The following is a 23,206-nucleotide window of genomic DNA, read 5'->3' on the forward strand; positions in this document are numbered from 1 at the left end:
GCTAACTGGAGTCTCTCTTAGCACCACGTTCCCTCTACTGTAAGGGAGAAGGCTGCATGGCAGAGTCCAAGTGTTGGCCACCAGGCTAAAATTAGCAAATGCTTCCAGCTTGACATTTTAAACCTGAAAGAGTTTTGCATGTGGCATTTGTTGCCACTTCAGATTTGGGTTGGCAAGGCCAGCCCAAGGCAGGCTGATATGTTCTTCCTCTTAGGCACAGTGCCCTCAATTCAGGTAGTTGCCACGGTTGGTGAGTGGTAGTGTTCAGCTGTGTAGACCAACCAGCTAGGCTGTCAACTGGTGGATCACAGAGAACATTAGTATGTGAGCCAGGCAAGAAGTTAATACACATTCAGTTTAGGGTTAGCAGGTTATCATTGAAAGAACACTGGACCAGCAATCAGCATTAGACCTGGGTTCTAGCCATAGCTTGGTCACTGGCTAGCTGTGTGACCTGGAGCAGGTCATTTACCCTCCCTGGGACTCATTTCCTCCTCAATAAAATGAATAGACTGGCTTCTGCTCCAATTCTACCACCACTGGTGTGCTTCTTAAGAAGACTGCAGAAAGATGCCAAATATAAAGCCCTGGGTACAAGTTCTTCCTGTAAATTTCAATTGTTACCTGGCCTTTGACTCAGTTTTTTTCGGGGGGGGGGGGTGTTTACAGCTGCAGGTCACTTAAAGTTACAGCAAAGTGTTGGTAGGCTCAGGTTTCTTTTGGTTTACTGTAATCCTTTTTTCAGTTTGATATTCCTCTTCCCATTTTTCTGGAAGGGGGCTTTAGCTACTTTATTCACACCCTGTAGAAGTGAGAAGATAATTCAGTTTGGATAGCAGTTGGACTTGGTGAACTACATCATCTGTGCAATTCCCCAATTCTCATGTAGTTCCTTGTATGCCCAGGTATACAGTGAAAATTGTTTGAGCTTTTTTGATGCTTAACCGTCATCCTTTCATCTTATGTATACATAAAGCACATTCTATGTATGCTCTAAGAGTCGACCTGCTTCTTGCATGGGTCTCAGTTCCCTTTTTTGAATTTGTCTTTGAGCACTTGTATCTCTGTTGTCTCAGCTATAATAGCTTGAACTAAGAATTAGATAATCATTTAAATGAGATGGTGATGCTCTCTTCATGTGATGATTTGCATTTTAATTAATGTGATAAAGTGGGTAAGATTATTACTTTAAGTTGGTTAATTCCTGTTTCACTTTTTCTTCAGATTTAAATGAACAAATGCTGACCACTATAAAGATCACACCAAATACAAATTGCTCTCAGTACCTAAGAACCAGAAGTCCATACAAATTCTTTAAAATGACCTTTTGTAAAGTCAGGGTGCTGTAGTGGAGGGAAGGCCACACTAGAATTCTGGAGCTCCCAGGTCTAGTTGAGTCTTCCTCGTGCAACCCCTTTGAGGTTGTCCTCATCTGGAAAAAGCATTTTCTCTGAGATCCCCTCCTGTTCTCTTGATTTCACTGATAGGTTTATTGTAAACAACTTTGATTCGAAAGATTATCAAATGCTATTTTCATTCTGATTTTTAAGTATAATTGAGTATTCCTAGCATAAAATTGTTTAAATTCCAGAGAAGCCACTATGACTTCTTGAGTCTGCCAAGTGGGCAACATTCACATCCCTGAAATGGAAAGGACCTTGAACCCTTGCCTTTGCTTAGAGTCACACCTGGAATGCCTCCCCAAAGTGAGCCTTAAACCTCTTTGTTGTGCATGAAGGACTCCAGGAGATTATCTTCCCCAAATGAAATCTAGTCTTGAGGAGGTGACCTGTTAGGTCATTGGCAGAGCATTGGATTTGGAGTTTCTGGATTAGGGTTTGAATCGCTCTTCAAGTGCTTACCCACTTGGTTTCCCCATCTATAAAGTGCTGCTTAATGTACCCACATGGTTGGGGTGATGGGAAAAACATTTGGCATACCTTGAAGCACTACTATATTAATGAGTTATTGCTTATTAATAATTCACCTCAGTATTAATGTTTGGGGTTGGTCAATTATTGCTTCTATTTCATTTAAGTATCTTTTTTTTTTTTTTAGTGAGGCAATTGGAGTTAAGTGACTTGCCCAGGGTCACATAGCTAGTTAAGTGTTAAGTGTCTGAGGCTGGATTTGAACTCAGGTACTCCTGACTCCAGGGCCAGTGCTCTATCCACTGCGCCATCTAGCTACCCCTAAGTATCTTCTTCTTAAGCTTAAGTTCACTTCTTCCTCTTCTCTTTTGTGGAAAGACAAGCTGGGTTATTTGTCCATTGTACAATAACCCTCCATATTTTGGAAGGGGGCATGGACAAGGATTGCACAGGCCGAATGGGCAGAGATAGGTTTCGGTTTGCATCACTGAAGAAAGCGTACCCACATTGAGGAGATCACAGAGCCATTGAAGTCTCTTTGAAGTTACCCTTAATTTACTTCGGAGAAGAGAGGACTACTTCTCATCTCCTTTAATCTCTTCTCATTGATATTTTTTTCCACAACTGTGAAATTTTCTTTAGGGCTCTCTGAACTCTCTTCACATGATGTAAGTATATCAATTCTGTATTTGAGGATGCATTTCCAATTTCCCAGGTCATCTTGAGTTCTAATCCTGTCTTTTAATGAGCTGGCCATCTCTTTCCCCCTCCCACCCTCAAATTTGATGTCATGGAGTATCTTTTCTACTTAAGCATCAGGATCATTAGCTAAATTAAATAGGCACACTGGCTTATTCCCAGCACTCTATAACCTGTGTCCCTCAATAGTAACTGATTCCCTTGGGCACCTTCCCTCCATTTATATAGGAATCTGGATGATTCTGGTTTATATTATGTAGTCTGACAGAAAAAGAAGATCCAAAGCCTTTGCAAGCATGGTGTGTTGTAGAGCACTGGGCTTCAACCCAGTTTGCAGACCCTGTACAAGTGTCTTTTAACCTTCTGGAGGGCCCAGTTACTTCATCTATAAAATGGGAATGATGTTTGAAATTTCTCTTCCCAGGTTATTAAGAAGGATTAAATGAGGTAATAACATAGGCTAAATGAGGTAATAACATAGGACTCTGGGAGAAGTGGTCAGTGCAAGGGACTGTGAGGGGGTACGGCTGGTATGATCAGCCTGCCAAAAAGCATTTAAAACAAGAACAAGACAAAAGGGAAAAAGAGAACTCAAAACTGGAGGTGGCTCAGCTCAGAGAATATGGGTCAGAGGCTGAACATCCAGTACTAAGGAGGATACTAGGCAGATGGTTCCTGGGTGCAGAGCCTAGAGGACACTGGTGAAGTTGCTGGATCATAGGAGAGGTAAGTAGTTTTAGCCTGGTAGGAAATTGGCTAGACCTGGCATCCACAACCAAAAAGAATTCTGTTCAGCCTAAGAGGAGGCTAAAAGAGAGGCCTGGGTAGAAGTAAGGGAAAAAGGACAGTGACAAACCTAAAGAAGGAATCTGCTGAGTGGGAGAGTAAAACCAGTATGAAGTACTTACCTATAATGCTGTGGGAGGAGCATACGATTTGGAGTTAGAGGATTTTGGCTTGAATCTAAGTTCTGACAGTACTTCTGTCATTTTGGGCAAATCACTTCCTCTCTGGGCCTGAGTTTCTTTCTTTCTCTCTGAGATGAAGAGGTTCAACTAGATGACCTCTAGAGGCTAAGAACTAAGGTCTGTTTGGAGCAGACTGATGTTTTAAACCAGGGCCAAACTAATTGAGTAGTATGTAGCTATGTACTTGTAACTTGGCTCAATAGTGTTAACAATATCTGTCCCAAGATTTCTCCTCCTCTCTAGTAGAGATTAGTTATGTACATAAACAGACTATTAACATGCTGTACTGAAAGTGGGCACAGTAGGAGCAGTGATCTCCCAGAGAATAGGAACGTCATGAAAGGAACCTAAGGCTTACAGTTGAATCCCTGAGTAGCAGCAAGTTAGCAAGGCAGCATAGCCTGAGATCTGCTACAAGGTCCTTAATTATCAAAGAAATATTCAGTTCTGTTCAATGAGGAAGAAATTGGTAGAACCCACAGAGGTCGAAAGATGTTTGGTGTTTTTTTTTTCCCCTGGTTGTCACTTAACCAGAGCTGAGCTCCCATGTGCCCTATTAACTGATGTTAACTAATTTGTTCTCAAATCAATTCTACAGGGTGAATCAAAAGTCACAAATGGGTTTCAGTATTTAAATATTCCTTTATTTTTTAACTTACAATACCACAGAATCATATATACGATGTATGTGCATATATATGAATTTATCTCATACATGACCAAAAAAAAAAATTTTCAAAAAGTTGTTAAAACATTGTGACTTTGGGCCCACCCTGTAGCTACAGTCTTTCAGAATCCTCCTTTTTCAGATACTATATAGAGTTTGCATTGGCTCATTCAAGCTTTTAGCTAGCTCTGTGTAAATTCCCAGAGTGATAGATGTTATACAGATTCACAAATACCTGTTCAGCTCCTTAATGCCCTCTACTAAGCCAAGAACTAGGCTCCAATATGGTATGTGGCCATTTCAGTGCCAGCAATTACTAAAATAATATGAGTTTCTCACCTTCCTAGGTGATTTTTAATATTAAAATAGAAACTTTCTTTTCTAGAATTTGAGTTTTGGAAGTAAATGGATAAAACTTTAGCAAGAGCTATTGAAGTCCAGAAGTACCTGGAGTTGCTGGTGTCTACACGGTGAAGCTGCAGCCTGGGCTCCATTTGAAGTGATTTAGGTTTAACAGAAGAGTGTTCTTTATTGACTATAAACGTGGCATTCATTTCAGATTAAGTACACAAGGTGCCAGAGAGCCTCGAATCCCTCCATGTGGGCAGGGGCTTGTTGTTTTTAACCACCTCTGCCCTCCCCACAGCAAACAGAGCTCCACCCCAGCACTGCCTTGACATTCCCACCCTTTCCTGTAATAAGATTGTACACTACACTGTGGGTGCTTTATGAGGTACCAGAATTTTAAAATAACTTCATTGAAAAGAGATTTTCAGATATTCCATTACAAATTCTCCTGAAACCGAATGATTGCTTTCCTTGTATTCCAGTCAAGGCAACTGGCTCTGGTACAAGGATGGGAAAAGAGGGAGGGACGCATGTTCTATCTTCATGAAAAATCTGAACTCTGCATGATTTCATACAACTTTCTACTTTGAAGCATTCAGTTGTGTACCAGGTTAGAATTTTTGAATCTGGGAAGGCCCATAGAATTATGTAATTTAGGGCTGAAAGGGACCTTGGAGATCATCTGGTCTAGCCTTTTCACTGTAAAGAGGAAGAAACAAACCTAGATCCTCCAAATCCATTGCTTTTTCCTAATGAGTCGGTCTATTCCATGTAGTATTAAAAAAAGTTAAATGTTACCAATTAGACTACAGCCAATCTCAGGAGCCAAATGGCTTTGTTTTTAAATTGGTTTACTGTAGGATGTTAAAGCATGTTCCAATTTAATACTGCTTTATTTCAAAACACCAACACATAAGTAGCTAATCTTTTTCCCCCATATAAAAAAGTCTCCTTCGTTATTGAAGCATGTGTGTAAGTCAGTTACTTCAAACTCTAGTGGAACAGCTGGTCTGGTAAGTGTCCTCATCCTTTCAAGGTTAAATTTCTTCTTTTAAGACCTTTTTGGGCTTACTCACCCTATTGAAATTCCTTTTTTTTAAAGTTTCAGGCATATTTCTTAAACATTGGTCTTTTAACATTGTGAAACAGCTTTTACGTAATTTCCTTTATTTCAAATATTAATTTAACCTTTTTTCTTCCCCAAACCTTTGTGTATTGTGTGTGTGTGTGCGTGCACATGTGTGTTTTTGCCCCCTAAGCTTCGAGCTGGTCCATTTGATGAGTTCCAGATAGCTACCATGCTAAAGGAAATTTTGAAAGGTCTAGACTACCTGCATTCAGAAAAGAAAATTCACAGGGACATAAAAGGTGTGCAAAAACTTCAGCATGAACTTGATACAAATTGATGGCTTCTCAGGAAGGTAACTAATTGTAGTTTTACGTGTTCCAGCTGCCAATGTCTTGTTGTCAGAGCAAGGGGAAGTTAAGCTTGCGGACTTTGGAGTTGCTGGCCAGTTGACAGATACACAGATTAAAAGGAACACCTTTGTGGGAACCCCATTCTGGATGGCTCCTGAAGTTATTCAGCAATCAGCTTATGACTCCAAAGTAAGACATCATCATCATAGTGTTTCCATTGTGATTTTAGTTGTAAGTGGATATATTTGGATGGATACATAGTCTCATTGGTATGAGTGCGCCCTCTAAATCTTATCCTGGGCCAGTCTTCTCCAGGTCTTGGCATAATTCCTCCATTGAGCTTTCATCCAGGGCACCAGAAGCATTGCTTTGGTTCTGGCTCCAAGAACCACTGTGGGACTCAAGTTTGGCTGGCTGTTCTTATTCAGGTTGGGGTGGTACCTTAGTGAGCTCAGGCCCTGGCTCCCCTGGTTACTAAGTGGAAATTCACCTTACAAACATTGAAGGTTCATTTGGAGGCCTGAAAAACTTCTGAAACAATATGCATCCTCTCCTCTAGTGCCGGGGACTGTCTTTTGCTTTTCTATCTTATTGTTTTATGGTCTCAAGTGCTTAGCACAGTGCCTTGTAGGTGCTTAATAAATGTTTGACTAATTGACCCTTGAGGACAGGGACTGGTTTTGTCTTTATAGACCCTGGTAGCATAGTGCCTGGAGTGGAATAGGTGGTGAATAAAATGTTTATTGAATTGAAAGTACCTCTCCTGCGTTTGATTCTTTACCCTGAGCCCTAATCTCTCTGTAGCCTCCATCATACCAGATGATCAGTTGTACTAGAGGACAGGGGTAATCTTCCTCCATTGTTTGTTTTTTTGTTTTGTGGGGCAATGGGGGTTAAGTGACTTGCCCAAGGTCACACAGCTAGTGGGTGTCAAGTATCTTGAGTTCAGATTTGAACTCGGGTCGTCCTGACTCCAGGACCAGTGCTTTATCCACTGAGCCACTTAGCCACCCCCTTCTTCCTCCATTGTTACCAGCTCCCCCCTACCAAATTTGGTTCCTTGCCTACCTAGGGCTTGAGTAGTTGTACTGTGTTCCTGAATGGCCTAAGAAAGTCACCTTGTCATTGATAGAGAATTTATTAAGTGCTTAGGAAGAGACAATTACTAGACATGCTGGAAGGGGAGAAGGACAGTGTGGAGAGAAGGAAGAGGATTCTAGAGGAAATCGAGGTAAGAGGTTGCTGAAGTCCTTCCTAAAATGAGGGGAGGGAGTCACCAATGAGCAGAGGAGGGTCCCACAGTGTATGAATGTGATTTTATTGGCACCATTCAAGCATTTCAGCCTGCTTCTTAAAAGAGAGGTAGAAGGAAAAGGTGCTGTATGGTACTTGTGTAACAAAATGATTCCCAAAGTTCAGGATGTGCTCGTTTTACAAGTACAAGAAATTGTTGCCTTTCTGACATTTGCTATCATATTTCTCTTCATTTTTGCACTTCAGGCTGACATATGGTCCTTAGGAATTACTGCTATTGAATTAGCCAAAGGAGAGCCACCTAACTCTGACATGCATCCCATGAGAGTTCTTTTCCTGATTCCAAAAAATAATCCACCAACTCTATTGGGAGACTTTACCAAGCCCTTTAAAGAGTTTACTGATGCCTGTTTGAACAAGGATCCATCGTTTGTGAGTATTCATTGCCATTATTTCTTTTTACTTATTATTTACTTATGTTCAGGCTGGCCAGGGATACACACATACCAAATGTTGCCTCCTCTGTGACTACTGAGACCAACACTGGAATTGGACAATATTCCCCTAGTTGCCTCTCTTTAGTTCTGTTAACTTAGCTCAGTATTTCTTTTCTCTGCCTCCTGCTTCTTGACTTCCCCCTGTTATATACTGACAGTTTCTCCTTTCAGAACAGAGGAAGCTTGGGAAATAAGGTGCATCTTAAGTGAATGCTATCACTTAAAACAGGATTCCTCTTTCTGTAAGGAAGGGGTTTAGTCAGCTTGGTTTCCATCTTAAGAAAAAGGCAGGCATGCTATTTCTATATAGGGCTGGAATGGACCTCAGGTCATCTAGTGTAACCCCTAGGGGGAGAGGAAGGAGATGGCTTGCCCTAAGGCCATGCGGGACAACTCCAGGCCCCTGCCTTCAGAGCCAGTGCATGATCTCTCCACTGTACCCCCGAGTGGTGCCCAATGATGGGCTTGATGATGTATTTCTTTGTGAACACTCAGGCTAATACTCCTCATTCTTTTGAAGGCCACAGAGTTGTCCTTTTACTGTTTTAAAGCTCAGAGCCAATTCTCTGAACTTACTGTATATCTGAACTCAAATGTCTTTTAAATGAAAATTTGCTTTTCCCTGCCACTTTGCAGATAAGCTACTAAAGTGATCTCTGTATGTGCAAAAGGTTACATTTCAAATTGGTACTAAGCTAGTAAGTTTCCTTCCTTTAGCCTGAACAACTTCAAATGTAGGGTTAGCTTCTGTGCTGCAAAAGTGTTCATCATCTGCTTCCATAAACATAGGCTTTTCAGCTTAATCATTCAAAGCATTATCAATAATAGTTATGGTCACCAAGATATACATATTCATGCATCCTTTATTTTTGACTTAGCGTCCGACAGCTAAAGAACTGCTGAAGCACAAATTCATTATTAAAAATGCCAAGAAGACGTCGTACCTGACAGAACTGATCGATCGGTTTAAGAGGTGGAAAGCCGAAGGACACAGTGATGACGAATCAGATTCCGAAGGCTCTGACTCGTAAGTGTCGCTGCAGTCTGATCAAATCCGAAATGACATGGGACACTGACAGTTTGGCCATTTGTTTATTTAACTGGAGCTCTCCCCTCATAAGCGTTTAGTGCCTTGTGGTCCCTTGTCTTCATTATTCCAACAGGGTCCTTGGGATCGATTTTGAAAAGGAAATGGTAGATCTCTAGATCTTAAGGGTCCTCTAAAAAGGTACAGGAAAGAACCTGAATGGTGGAGCCCCTTTAAAGCCTGTGTGTGGTTTCACCTCACTCCTTGAGTAAGCCCTTTTTACCCCCTATAGGAATTGCCACATTTTGTTCCACCAGAGCTTACTTATGTAATTGACGTACATCAGGCTTAAGTTTTGCAAAGCAGACAGACATTTTCTGGTTATAGCTATGCATACGCTAAGTGTATATGTTTATATATAAACCATGTCACTTGACCAGACGTGATCAATTCAACATTACTTGTATCAAATTTCTAAATGAGTTTTAGAACAGTCTGAGTATACTTTACCAAAACCACCTTTTTTCCTTGGTGGAATGAGTGCAGAAGCCATTGAAATTCCTCTCTCTAAATCTCTGACTCCTGCAACCATTATGTTCTTCTCAACTTTTTAAGTGATTCCAAAGTTAGGTCCATAGAGTATAGAACTGGTCAATTAGAATTTCACTGGCATACAAATCACTGGGTGCAGACAGGGAAGCACTTAAAGATTTGGTACTAGCTGGTATCTTATTTCACTAGCATTGTTTAATAACAATTATTGGAGAAAGTATCCTTATTGACAAAGAAAAAATTATTGGTGAGGTTTTTTTTTTTTTCTCTTAGGGAATGTAGCAACAAGGAAAACCATTCTCATCCTGAATGGAGTTTTACTACTGTTCGGAAGAAACCTGATGCTAAGAAACTACAGAATGGAACAGTAAGTAGATGAGCTTTCCTACACAATGTAGTAAAATTATGATCACCACAAGTTCTTAGGACTCTGTTTTAATGGGTTGTGAGCTCAGGCCCAGCCAGGGTTTGGGGAGTATGCTTTGTGAGAATGTGGGTGTATCAGGAACCTCAGAGTTAGGGGCCTACTTGCCACAAGCAATAAAATAAACCCCCCATCCCTCAGGATAAGGGCATGGTTGTGTGTGTTTGTAAACAAATGATTATCGTGTTTGGTCTGTTTTGCTTCTGTTAAAGGAACAAGACCTTGCTAAAACACTGAGCTGCTTGTCTACAATAATCACACCCGTATTTGCTGAAGTAAGTACTGTTCCATTATCTCTAGCTCTGTCTTTTCAAGACTGTTTTAAAATCTGATAGTCTCATTGGTCTCCAATTTAGTTGAAAGAGCAAGACACAAGCAATGCAAGCAGAACAAAAGCCATCGAAGAGCTTGAGAAAAGTATGACAGTGGCAGAAACTGCCTGTCCTGGAATTACGGATAAGATGGTGAAGAAATTAATTGAGAAGTTTCAAAAGTAAGTTTCCTGCTCCCCTCATGTTGGTTAGGTGGCAGTGCCCAGAAATAGCAGTTTACTTTCACTGAGTCCTTCTTGAGAAGCTCCTGCCTTCTCTTTCCCTCCTAAAAAGTGAGCTTTGTGCATTGTTAACATCAGACTAATTGGTTACCAATGTATGGTCACAATTTTCTCCCCAGCCAAGAAATGATTTTTACTCATATTTTAGGAACATTTGTTGACTTGTCTCCAGAACTGAAGTTAACCAGAAAGAACGGGCTTTAAATCCAGGAGGTATGAATTAAGATTGAGACTTGCAATTTGGTCTCAAGAAAGCTAGCATTGCCTCCTATAGAAATGTTCTACAAACGTTCTCACCCTGTGCACTCATGATCCTTGAAGGGAGAGGACAAAGCTCTAAGCAGTTGTCTCATAGCTATAATGTTCTCTAAGTGAAAAACAGGAGGAGCAATTTTAATTTTTTTTTTCATAAAAGGTACAACAGGCAATTGGACAATTTTTCCCCTCTTCCACTTTTTAAAAAAAGAAATCACAAAAACCTTTAGTTTGGGAAATTCAGGAGTATTAGGTTCCAGTTTTATCAAGAAAATATGGAAAACCATTTTCCTACCTTGGCAAATACCAGTTGCTTGAACATTGATTTCTGCCACCCATCAGATTAAAAAAGTTTTAGCAGCTTGTTGAATCAAGTAATTAGTAATACAGATTAGAATTTCCTCAAAACATTGTTCATTGATCTTTTTATTTATAGGTTTTCCGTGAATGACTCATCCTAAGAAACTTCCCATTATTGACTTCTTCAGTTACATCCAGCTCCATTGAAATCCACCCAAATTTCAAGCTTGGCAGTGCTTACTTAGCTCATGAGCTCCCATGTGCCTTTGGATCTTTGCAGCATACTGATGGTGAAGGATTTGGAAGAACCTACTCAACTATTTTGTGAGGGCATATATGGTTTTATATTTTCAGGAGATGATTTTGTAAAGGAGTTTTAATATCATAGTCTCATCTATGTTTATTCTGGTAAATGTTGAGCTCTAGTTTTGCTTTTAGGCATCATAATTATTTTTAATAGGATGCGCAAGTTCGTAGTGGTTTTTTGCTCTTTGGTTAACTGTACACTGCTGAAACATACAGGTCTGTCATTCTCAAGAAGTTTCAAAACCAGCTCTTCTCTATCCTCCCCACCCCCAAGAAATAAACATTGTAGCTGTCTTGGCAGGGAGACTGTTCCGAATAGTCCTCCCCTGCATAGAACAAGAGTTTAAAGCACCAGGAAAGTCAAAGCGTGAGAGCACATATTCGCTTGTTTACTCACGTTCTGATTCTACTTTTGGACCAGGCCAACAACTCAATGATTCCCTCCATTTGAGAGCAATAATATAGCAAAATAGTTTGCAGCTCATCTATGTAGCTACAACAACATCGCCTTTTGTAGAACAGGCTTTCTTTACGTTTTCCTATCATGGTTAGAAACTTAGAGCAATACAGTTAGCTAGGGAAGGCTTTTGGCAATAATGTGAAAAAGGCAAGCTGGTCGACCTTGTTGAAACGTTCAATATGCTTGGGTTTAGGGGGAGCTTGAAGAGGCTGAACATCATTTACTAACACCTCCTCCTCCTCCGCGGGTATGAGCAGAAATTCCACCAGCATTGATGTGTGTATGGGGGTTAAGTTGGCTTGTGAAATGTTTGTTTTCTTAATGTGTCCATAAGCATCATCATGGTATTTTGAATATGTATGTCCTATTAGTATGCAAATAACTCAGTTAGAGGTATTCTTTCCCAAAAGTAGTCTCCAGTGAAGTAGTCATTTCCCCCTCATACAAAGTAGGTAAGATGATACAATTGCTTTTTCGTTGATATTTATGGTACTTACGGTTCCAGTCTGTATATTATGCTGAAATTCAGTACTTGTGGGATTGTTGGTGTACATTTATTTTTGATCAAGGTTCTGTGTTTATTGTATCATTTGGATCTGCACAATCTTGTTTTTGCACAAAAGTCAGTGTAAAGAACCTGCCAAATATGAGAGAAAGGAAGGTGTGAAGGTGTAGGCAAATGTGATCTGGGGAGACAATTGGCTATTGGGGTTCTTTTTTACATAAGATACCTGAGAGTCAGAAAGTGCAGTGTTCTTCTGTATACCAAGGATCAGTTCTTTTCAATGGTGCCTACAGTGTAAAAAAATGACTTTTCATTCCTTGTTTTCGTGTTCGAGAAATGGTTCTGTTGAAATTTTCACCTGCTGTGTAACCGAAACTCAATTACTTACAATTTATATCTATAAAAGTCTGGAGGTCATTTTTGAAAACAAGAGTGTTCTGGATTAAAATATTTTTGTATAAGCAACAAGTCATAAACACAGTTATCTGAAGCTTTACCAAGTTCATATAGTAAGTAACGTGCATTATCAGTGTAGTTAATGAAGTCTTATATTTAAAGTGTATGTTCACCCCGGCGGGGAGGTTACAAAAATAAATATTTTAATTCTGTAAACTTCCGTGACTAGTACTGTTCATGTTTGTGGTGGGGAAGGGTTACCTGTCTCTCCTGAGAGGCTCTGGTTGGCAAACTGAAACCACTCTGAATGTCAGATGACATAGTCTTGCTTCTTATATTGAGCTTCGCATGGAGAAATAAAGATGACAACACGGGTTACAAGGTGAGAAAGATCAAGGCATCTTAAGGTGGGAGAAACACAGTGTGCTTACTGTAATGGGAACCAAGAAAGGTGTACTGAGATACATCACTGGAGGAACAGTCTCTGGTAGAAATCTCTTTTTAAGACTGTTGAGGAAGAGAAGAATGGAGGTGGGGTAGGAGTTTTGGAGAGACTCATCCTGATACACAAACCACCACAGTTGAGGATGCCACCTAATTGTTGACTGGTGTCAGTTATTAACCCTAATGTAGAACAATGGTGCTACCAACACTATAAACTTAACCTCCATTTAAAGCAATGTATTCTACTGAAAAAGCTATTTCAAGTGAGAGCTAGGGATGCAGGACACACACACACCCCTCCACTAACTTCAAAATCCCCTTGCCCATCTCCCCCAACTGCAGCAGAGGGAGGAGTAATAAATCCACTGGGAACCAAGGTTGCTTTGTGTGAGAGGAGGAGGATTGAAACTGTTTTGTCAGAAAAGTATTTGCACAACTGGGTCTAGCACTTACGCTAAAAAATAATTGCGTGGCTTCAGTGCAGTCCTTCCTAATTCAGCAGCAGGTGTAGTGAAAGGTACCTCCTCAACTGCTTCGTCTAGCTGGAGACTACCGGAAGACAAACGGATCCTGGCCATGGGTGAGCTCAGTGTTTTGTCGTACAAAGCGGAGTAGTCTGGGTGAAGCATTTCTGGTTCAGAATCACTGGATTCACTACCTAAGTATTGTTCAGCTGCACTCTGACTCCTCAAGACCTCTGGCAATTCTTGCTGGGCGAACATGTAGGTGAAGAAATCGGCTTTGCGACTCAGAGCAGGGCAAGGCCCAAGGGGTTGGAATTCTGACCCAAAAGGAAAGCGCATGGTTTTCATGTCTGAATGGCTGTGGGACCGTTTGGGGGTTTGCTCTTGAAGCCTGTACTCAAAGGCATCTTCCAGAGTTCTCTCGTCATCTTCCACACCCATGTTGGGGGTGTCCCCACTGCTAGTCCTGGCTAGGGCTTCTTCCAGTTCCTGAAAGTCATGCTGAAAGGTCTCCCTCCTGGCATCATGAGGGCTTCTTTTGGCTGCCTTCCCTAGAGCAGCCATGGCTGGGGAGCGCCTGGGCACCTGGGGTGGCTGGTCCACATAAAAAAAGACTTGTGGAGGCGCAATGTTAACCTGCTGGCTAACACTGGGCACATAAGGTAGATCTGTGTAGGTTAGCTGCTGCCTTGGAGGGACAAGCCCTCTTGTGTTCCCAGAAGATGTATTTGTGTTACCTTGAGCAAACTTGGAGCTCGTCTGGAAGGAGTTGAGAGGGCTCTTCTGCCTGTAGAAGTCATCAGGCTCAGGGTTGGTGCTGAAGTCGGGCTTAGTGTAAATGAAAGGGAAAGTTGAGCTGCTCTGGGATTGGTGCAAAAGTGTTGGGTCAGCTTCCGGTTTGGAGCGTTCAAACTCAGCTGCGAATGTCACCTCCACTGTGGAATTCCTCCTCCTGCTGTCTAGTGTGGGCTCTGATGCGTGCACTCCATTCACATTGCGGTAACACCCACTGCCGTACACGAGATGCAAATCTTCAACCTTGGGGAGGGGAGAAAGACAGGCAGCTCAACAAGTTAGCTTGGAGTGGAGAAAAGTTTGCAGGGGGATGGGGGAAGTAAAAAAAAAATAGCCCAGCTGTGGGGAGTCTCTCAACAGCTCAGATTTTGTTAGCATATTGAATCATTTGTACAGAAAAGATAAAAACCAAGTGACTGCCCAGCTCGGGAATGTTAAATGTCCACAGCCAGCTGCAGTTCTTCTGTCTTCCATCCCATTGGCCTGGGAGGCAGGAGCCCAGCTCTGCCACCAATTTACTACATGACCGTGAGTGATTCACATTCCCTCTCTGGGCCTCAGTTTTCTCATCTGCCTTGCAAGTAAGGGGGGTGGGGGGAAGAGGGAGAGAGGCAAATTAGACTAGATTATCTCCAAGGTCTCTTACATCTCTCAAACTCCTATTTGTGTGCAGAACCACCTTTGATTTACATGAAGATATGAGTTTATGGACCACATAATGAATGAATATGAGCTGCTAAATCTTGGGGGTGAGGGGAGGAGGATAATAAATGTCACTAAACTCAACTTGAAGCAAATCCCTGTGTATCAAGGGAACAGCAAATGTCTTCTCTGAAATTGAGTTCCAAAGTCATAAAACAAAAATGCTTCAAGACCTTTTATTCCTGGTAGACCTTAAAAATTCTGCAAGGAAAAACAGTCAACCTTGAACTCTAGAGACAGTCACTTGGCACATTTCTGGAGGAGTCAACCTGCCTTGGCCACCAAGCTGTTTGCTGGTCTGGCAGTGGCCCCTTCCCTTACAAAAGCTAAGTGTGCCACTAAAGGTGTCTGTGTTTGCTCCAGTGAAGAGCTCTGAGACAGGAAGCTGGTGGATGCCTGTAAGCTGCTGACATGGTAGTATGGGACAAATGGCTGTTTGCTAAAGGAGAAGCTTTACCTGCTTGGCCACATCTGAGAGGAGGTCTGGGGATGACCTACACTGGCGCTCGTGGTACTGAGGCAGGTAATGTTTCCTGAAATCCCAAAACAGAAGAGTCACTGGGGCTTGTGAGCACAAAAGTGCACAGCAATCAAAATTCAGCTCCAAGATACTCTATGCCTACCTCTCAAAGGGTAAGCTCTTCAGCCTGCCTTTTTTCCCATATTCCAAAAGTTGCCTTTGGGTTCTTCCACTAAAAAAAAGGAGACAGATTTATATTAAGTAAAAAAGCATTTTTCTTCATTATTATCTTCCTTGAAATACGGTAAATTTTATTTATCAATTCAGCATGAGGGCCTACACTCACATATAATGCATAAATATAAAACATATATAAAGTAAAGTGGGGCGGGGGGGGGGGGGGGGGAGGGAAGGAAGCTGGGAAACCTCCAGTATGCTGAGATTGGAAGCAAACGTGGAGAAGGGCAATGGAATGTCTCACCAATAGAGCAAACCCTTAGAGCTAGAAGGTTCTTGAAGGGAAGACTAAGTTGCAGAAAAGATACTGGCCTGCACTGGTACGTGAAGCCCATAGCAGTGAACTTATAGGTCAAGTTCCCTAGCTCTAATTAAAAGTCTGGATTCCACTCGGTTTGGAACCTGTAGATCACGCTCCTAAAATGTTTGGAAGGAAAACCATTTTAAGTAGACACCAAAAGAACCTGACATGAGTAAGGTGTTATAGAAACCAGAGTGACAAGGTGGGCCACAGGACAAGGGGGAAAATGCCCAATCAACATGTTCAAATCCATGTGGGAGGCAGCAGGTTAGTGGAGAGAGCACTTCACCTGAAAGGCTCAGCCTCTGTGATCTTGGGCAAATTGCTTCCTCTTACCCAAAACGAGGAGGCTAGACTTTATAGCCTCTGCTTTTCCCTAGATCCCAAAGACTCTCCAGCTAACCATCTCTATACCCTTTGAAGCATCAGAAGCTGACTTGATTTTATGTCCCAGCCATTCTGAAGGTTAATAAGCAGATTGTCACCAGGTGGACCAAAGAGAAACTCAGCAACGTAGCCTATGTACAAGTGTGTACACGACCAATCCCAAGTTAGTTAAATTGACTTTTCTTTTTGCTTCTAGAACAAAGTCCCCTGTTTTGTTCCCAATTATTGGGAACAGGTTTGATTTTGTTATTTTTTCCCAAAATAAACTTTAAAAACCATTACCTATAGCGGAAACTTGAGCCCTTACTGCAGAAGAGGGTCTTGGGCTTTGATTTCGGTTCTTCGGAGAGTCTAAAAAAAGCGTGGTACTCAACACATGTCTTCCAGAAGGCTTTGCATGCATCCCTGCTGGCCATGGTAAACTCCAACGTGTCCTTGTACAACACCTATGTGATTCAGATAAGACATTGCTTCAGAGTCCTTGAGAAATCCCCCTCAGTTTCTTCCCCTGTAAAGTGAGGATGCCCAACTAGATGGCTTGTGGCCTTTCTAGGGAGGCAACATGAGCATCCCAGGCTTCCATTTCCTAGCTGCAGCACTTTGGGCAAGTCCTTGCCCTCCCTGGATTTCATTTTTCTCATTCGTAAGATGAGTGGTCCAAGGTCTGTTCTGGATCAAACATTTCAAAAGTCACATCGTGGCAAGGATCAAGTGAGACAATACATTTGTAGACTAGAAAAGTTCTATGCAAATGAAGGAATTCATCATAATAGCATTCTGTGGATGGCACTGAGTTGAATATAATTCAAACCAAGGGTAAAGGAATGTGCTTCCCTGCCTGAGTAACCTTGTGTTGAAGATTGTACCTCACTGGGAGTTTGTTTATACCAAAGTTCATAATGGAATCATAATTCTGATGTACCTTCCTCCTTTCCTTGCACAAGTAGGGGACTAGAGGTACGGAATGTGGAACACAGTGGAAGATGAAACAGTTAAGCAAAGCAGATACAACCACAGAGCTGGGCTCGCTACGGGTGGGGCTGGGGGTGTCCTGGAATGACTGGGATGTAAAAACGACCACCTCATTTTCCAAGCTGACTCCCCCAGGGTACATGCACCCCTGGACCATCTCTAACTTCACTGGCTACCTCAGCGGGTTGTTCTGAGGAAAGCCCTTGCTAAGCTTACTCAAATGTGAGCTCCTGGTATTTCCTTAGATGAACACAATGGAATATGGACCCACCTGCTTTGGAGTTTCCCACAGGAAAATCACTAGAGCTTTGGTTCTAACCATGAGAATTTGCATTCACAGGCTTAGCACCTTAGCAGTCAAGGAGGAGGGGGTGGGGATGGATGTAAGAAAGAACAAGGGGCCTGCCAACATTAGCAGTTCCCGTTCCAACCATGTGCACTGGATGTTTGCAAAAGCAGACTCAGCTCCCCAAGTGAACAGAAAGCAAATAACCACAGTTAGAAGACACTTACCGAAATGTTGGCATGGAGTTTGATGAGAAAATGCTTTCTCTTAAAACTCAGCTTACGGATTTTAGCCCAGTTGAAAGTATTGATCTTTGTATTCCCCTAGAATGAAATACATCCAAGAGCTGTAGATACTGGCCAACACACCCATCCACCCAGCGCCAGATTATGATGATTGGTCTAGCCTTTCCTCCTCCAGTCTATTTTGCATCAACTCTGCATATGCTTATGTATTACCTCATTAGGATCTAAGTTCCTTTAGAGGGGGGACTGTTTCATTTTTGTACTTTTTTCCCCTTGCACATAGGAGACAATAAATACTGATTGATCGTACATCTGCCAAAATAAATCATCTTCCTGAGACACAGCTTTGACCTCCACTCACCTCAAAAACTTTCAGGGCCCACTCTTGCCTCCAGGATAAAACGCTCTCAACTTTCCAGCCAGCTCCCAGCATTGGCCATGACTCTGTTCTCTTTGCCCTCTGGCCTTCTCCAGTAATCTGGAGGTCATTTCTAGATTTACCTCCAACAGCCAGCTCTGGGCTGCTGGCCTCTTCCCAGGCCTTACCTTTGCTCCTTCCTGCTTGCCATGAGACAAGCCTCCTGGGCCTCACAGGCCACAACCTCACCACCTACCATATTGAGGGAGGACCTTGAATCACATGCTACCCACAGTAATTACTGCCTGGATTCATTCTTCATACTCCTACCACTTGTACTAGCCCAATTCCTGTGTTTCTGAACCCCTGGCTGTCATATAATCCCAGCCCCCCCCCCCACCATCCCACACTTCCTGCTCCTTTTATTTTTATCATCTCCTTGACCCTATCTCCCAAATGCTCCACTCAGATTTCCCCCTTTTCATTGGGTTCTCTAGGCCATCTGCACCAAAATTGACAAATTTGCTTTCCACCTTTTCCTTCTCACTGGCCTCACTGAGGCCTGGCTCCCACCTGTTGACATGACATCCCTGGCCACCCTTCCCAGGTGTACTTGTACTTCTATACCCCACCACTCTCTTCCAAACTCTCCCCTCTATGAGTATCACTCAGCCACCTCTCCTTTGAGGTTTATGCAGTCTGGAATTATCAGCCAATCAAGATTCTTGTGTCTATTACCCACCCACCCCCAGGACATTCTCCTTCCTTGGAATAATGAGTGCAGTGCCTGGCTCACAGTCTTTCCATCCTAACTCCTAACTTCATACTAGAAGACTTCAATCTTGCTCTTTCAAAGGCCCTGACATCAGTTCCTCAATCTACTCCATTCCCCTTGACCTAGTCCTCCACCCACCTCAACCTAACGCAGACTGGTCATTTCCTTGATTTACCATCATCTACTGTGCTCCTACTTTCCATATTCAGGAACTCAAATTCCTTTACATGATTATATCTTCAATCATTCTACATCTCCCTCTGCCTTAAGGCCCCTAATCCTGTTCTCTATCCTCACCAATTCCCCCATCCCTCAGGTTTTTTTTTTCCCAGGCCATGACCCTTGAACTAGCTTTACTCTCCTCCCTTCCCTATCTTGACCTCTTGGTGAATCAGTTGAGTCTCACTTGAATCCCTTGTCCTATTGCGTTTCGCCCAACCCTGACCCTGGATTACTCCCAGCATTCCATGGAGAAAATCATGAGATTGTGCTGACTAGCTCCACTACAAACTCACGTTGCATAATCTCAACTGAGCCCTCCCTGCTCGGCAATCTTTTTACACCTACTTCCCTAATCAATTCACTCTCCCACTCACCAGTGGTAATTCCAGGCCTTTTCATCCCTCCTTAAGCCACCCCGGTGCCCCTTTCGGATCCTCTGGGCTGTAGATTTAGCCTCATACTTCATCCAAACAAATGAGGCCATTCACAAAGAGCTTCCCCTTCTCACATCACTGATTTCTTCCCCTACCATCTGCTCTTTCACCCTGTCTTGTCTCAATTTGCCATGGCAAATTCTTATGTGCTTTTGATACCTTCCCTCCTATCTTCTCCATCAGAGGAATGCTGGCCAAGCTTCGATTTCTCCTATCCACTGGCTGATTACCTTCTGCCCACGAACACTCCCATGTCTCCCTCATCCTGGAAAAACCTGACCTGACCAGACCATCCCTGCTGGTTACTGGCCACTTCTAGGCTACAATCAGTGCCTCTACTTCCTCTCCTTTTCCTCTCTTCTAAACCCTCAGCAATCTGGCTTCAAACCTCATTCTTCGACTTAAACTTCCCTCTCCAAAGTTACCTATTATTTCTGAACTGCCAAGGCCAGTGGCTTTTTTCTCGGTCCTCATCCTTCTTGGCCTCTCTACGGCCTTGGACGCTATTCGTTGCCTCTTTTCCTTGATACCCTCTCCCCTGAGTTTTCAAGACCCTTGCTCTCCCTCCTCCCTCCTTTCTGACTGTTCCTTCTCAGTATCCTTTGCTGGATCCTTCCCCAGATCACTTTTTCTAACCCAAGGTGTCCCCCAGGGTTTGACCCTGGGCCTTCTCTTTTCCTTCTATATTACTTTACTTGCTAATTTCTTCAGCTCCCATGGACTTAATTACCATCTCTATGCTCATGATTCCCAGATCTATATATGGTGTTTCAAAAGTTTTAGTGCAGTTTTAAAGTTGTAGATCCAATTCTTTTTTTTGGGGGGGGGGCGGGAGCGGGGCATTGAGGGTTAAGTGACTTGCCCAGGGTCACACAGCTAGTAAGTGTCAAGTGTCTGAAGCCAGATTTGAACTCAGGTCCTCCTGAATCCAGGGCCAGTGCTTTATCCACTGCGCCACCTAGCTGCCCCCTTTTATATCCAACTCTAACTGCTCTCCTGAGTGGCACTCACACCAACTGCTCTTGAAATGGGATGTCCTCTAAGTATCAAGGTACTTACTGACTTGTTCAAAGCTGAACTCATTACCTTTACCCTGAAACTGCCCCCCTCTTCTGAACCTCCTTGTCACTGCCAAGGGCACTACCATCCTCCCAGCCTTGTGTCATCCCCAACTGCTCCATTCTCACTCCATTCATACTGCTGCCATCTTATGCCTTCTGAGCCACCTCCCTGCTCCATTTGGTCTTTCCTTACTCCAACAATTAAGCTACCAAAGTGATGGCTCCCTATACGCCTCCAGCATCAAAGCCCAATCTTGTTTGGCCTTCTTAACAACTTGGCCCCTTCTTACCTTTCTACTATTTTTAGCCAACTCCCCTCCACATACTCTAGGATCCAAAGTCAGGAAACAGCATGTTGTAGCTGTTCCCCATGCCCATGCATGCCTCCTGGCTTTTCTGGCTTCCTTCAAGACTCAGGTTAAATCACACCTGCTGCAGGAAGCCTTTCTTGCCTCCCTGCCCCCCCCATTGCCAATGCCTTCCCTCTATAGGGAACTTCCATTTACACTGTATACATCTTGTATGTACATGGTTATCTGCATGTTGTCTCCATTAGAATAGAAGCTTCTTGAGGGCAAGGACTATAATTTTTGTCTTTTTTTTGTATCCCCTGTCCTTAGCACGGTCCCTGGAACATAATAAAGGCTTGCAGGCTGCCGATTATGTAAGGTCTACCACAATCTGACTCCCCCAACATAGGAAACTCTGGCTCAATTGATCCCTGAGCTCAGCTCAGCCTCTCAGTTCCTGCCTCTGTGCATTTGCCTAAGTCTGGCATGCCTGGAATGTACTCTGTCTTCCTTCAAGGCCCAGCTCAGGTTGTTCCTCCTCTGGATATCCTTCCTTGAACTACTGAGCTGAAAGCAATCTCTCATGTCTCCTTTTTCCCTCAGGTACTTTGTCTGGATATTTTACTTCCCTCTGAACATGTCTCTCTCACCTCAGTAGAATGTAAACGCTTTGAGGGCAGAAACTCCTGCCATTTTTGTTACTGTGCCCTGCATATAGCTGGCATTAATAAAGGTTTGCTCATGTGGAACAGACTGTTCTTTTCCCTGCCTAATTGGACAGAAAGATTTGGAGATAGAAAGGTGGGAAGGAGGCAAGATCGGTGTATCTATTACCCAGGATGTTCACTTATTTTCATAATGATTACCCTGAATCATCAAAGAAAGGTTAAATTACTGTATCAGTTTACACATGAGGTCCCACGGGGCGGGGGGGGGGGGGAAGTGAGGAAGAGGGAGAGAGAATTTCTTGAAAGGAAAATAAAATCTAGCCATATGCTGAAAAATGAATCTGACCATAGGCTGCCCTGAATTTTATGTCTGATGAGAGATCAGGGTGAGGATCATGGACTGAAATCAGACCAATCTCAGAATACTCTATTTAATAAGGCAGGGAAGGGCTTGATCGATCAGAGGAAGATTCCAAAAGAGCATGGCCTGAGACTTAAGCTAAAGAGGAAGGTGTTTTGAGTTGCTCCAGAACAAGGCAGAAAAGTGAATGATGATGAAGATGATGATGATAAAAGTGCCATATCTCTAAGTTTACCTAAAGCCTTCCTCATAACACCCCTGTGAGGTATGTAAGACAAAAATCATTATCCCCATTTTATAGATGGGGTCCAAAGAGCTGAAGTAATTTGCTCAAACATCACACAGGTAGTGTCAGAGGTGGGATTTGAACCTGGATATTTCCACTGTTTTTGCCTCTATATCACTGTGCCTAAAAAGAAAATATTCCAGGAGGAAGAGAGTCCTTGGTCAGATCAGCTGGTAGCATTTTAATAACCCCAGAGTCAATTTGAGACAGCTGGGCACAAATGTGAAGAGTGCCGAACTTTGGAGTAAGCATGGGAGTTCACAGACACGCAGTCTAAGAGCTGGAGTGTAGAAGGGCCCTCAGTGGTCCTCTACTCCAACATCAACATGAAAGGAAGGAAATCCAACAGAGCTGAGACTAGCTGAAGACAGCTGAGGAACAGGAGCCGTCCACCTGTCAAAGCACACCAGCCCACTTGGAAACAGAGCTCACTGTCTCTTAGTTCCTTCCACCAGTGGCCCCAGGTTCTTCTCTCTAGCCCCTCCTTTGCATGATAGCCCTTGAAATACTTGAATATAGTTGCCATGGTCCCCTTGAGTCTTCCCTTCTCCAGGATCAACATGCCCTTCAGCTGATCCTCATATGTCATGGACTCAAGGCCCTTCACCTTTGGACGCTCCAACTTATATCCACGTCCTTAAACAAGAGTGCCTAGAGGGGCAGCTAGGTGGTGCAGTGGATAAAGCACCGGCCCTGGATTCAGGAGGACCTGAGTTCAAATCCGGCCTCAGACACTTGACACTTACTAGCTGTGTGACCCTGGGCAAATCACTTAACCCTCACTGCCCCACCAAAAAAAAAAAAAAAAAGAGTGCCTAGAGTTGAACACAATCTTCCAGATGGGATCTAACTCTGCTATTAACTATGGGACCTTAGGCAAGTCATTCTTATCTGTAAAACGAGGAAATTCAAAAAACAGTATGGTACTGCCTGGGTTCAAACCCCAGAACTGCTGCA

General features: G+C 42.9%; 2 protein-coding genes across 3 annotated transcripts in view; one reads left to right on the forward strand and one right to left on the reverse strand.

Annotated features, from left to right (window-relative positions):
* The window catches only part of STK26 (serine/threonine kinase 26), a 52,988-nt gene extending 40,267 nt beyond the window's left edge, over positions 1-12,721 (forward strand). Inside the window, exons 4-11 of one of the 2 annotated variants that reach the window (XM_043973879.1) lie at positions 5,813-5,921; positions 6,004-6,161; positions 7,473-7,658; positions 8,602-8,750; positions 9,576-9,669; positions 9,939-10,001; positions 10,083-10,219; positions 10,971-12,721. In XM_043973879.1, coding sequence (XP_043829814.1) covers positions 5,813-5,921; positions 6,004-6,161; positions 7,473-7,658; positions 8,602-8,750; positions 9,576-9,669; positions 9,939-10,001; positions 10,083-10,219; positions 10,971-10,995 — 921 coding nt within the window. In that variant the 3' untranslated portion in view covers positions 10,996-12,721. Of the gene's footprint in view, positions 1-5,812; positions 5,922-6,003; positions 6,162-7,472; positions 7,659-8,601; positions 8,751-9,575; positions 9,670-9,938; positions 10,002-10,082; positions 10,224-10,970 lie in introns of those variants that run through there. The other variant, XM_043973880.1, reaches the window with a different exon arrangement.
* The window catches only part of FRMD7 (FERM domain containing 7), a 41,206-nt gene continuing 30,686 nt past the window's right edge, over positions 12,687-23,206 (reverse strand). The window contains exons 8-12 of the mRNA XM_043973878.1: positions 17,777-17,872; positions 16,574-16,737; positions 15,530-15,598; positions 15,364-15,439; positions 12,687-14,447 (exon numbers count right to left, since the gene is read on the reverse strand). Coding sequence (XP_043829813.1) covers positions 13,395-14,447; positions 15,364-15,439; positions 15,530-15,598; positions 16,574-16,737; positions 17,777-17,872 — 1,458 coding nt within the window. The 3' untranslated portion in view covers positions 12,687-13,394. The remainder of the gene's footprint in view (positions 14,448-15,363; positions 15,440-15,529; positions 15,599-16,573; positions 16,738-17,776; positions 17,873-23,206) is intronic.

Source organism: Dromiciops gliroides, chromosome X, assembly GCF_019393635.1.
Source record: "Dromiciops gliroides isolate mDroGli1 chromosome X, mDroGli1.pri, whole genome shotgun sequence".
NCBI classification, from domain to species: domain Eukaryota; kingdom Metazoa; phylum Chordata; class Mammalia; order Microbiotheria; family Microbiotheriidae; genus Dromiciops; species Dromiciops gliroides.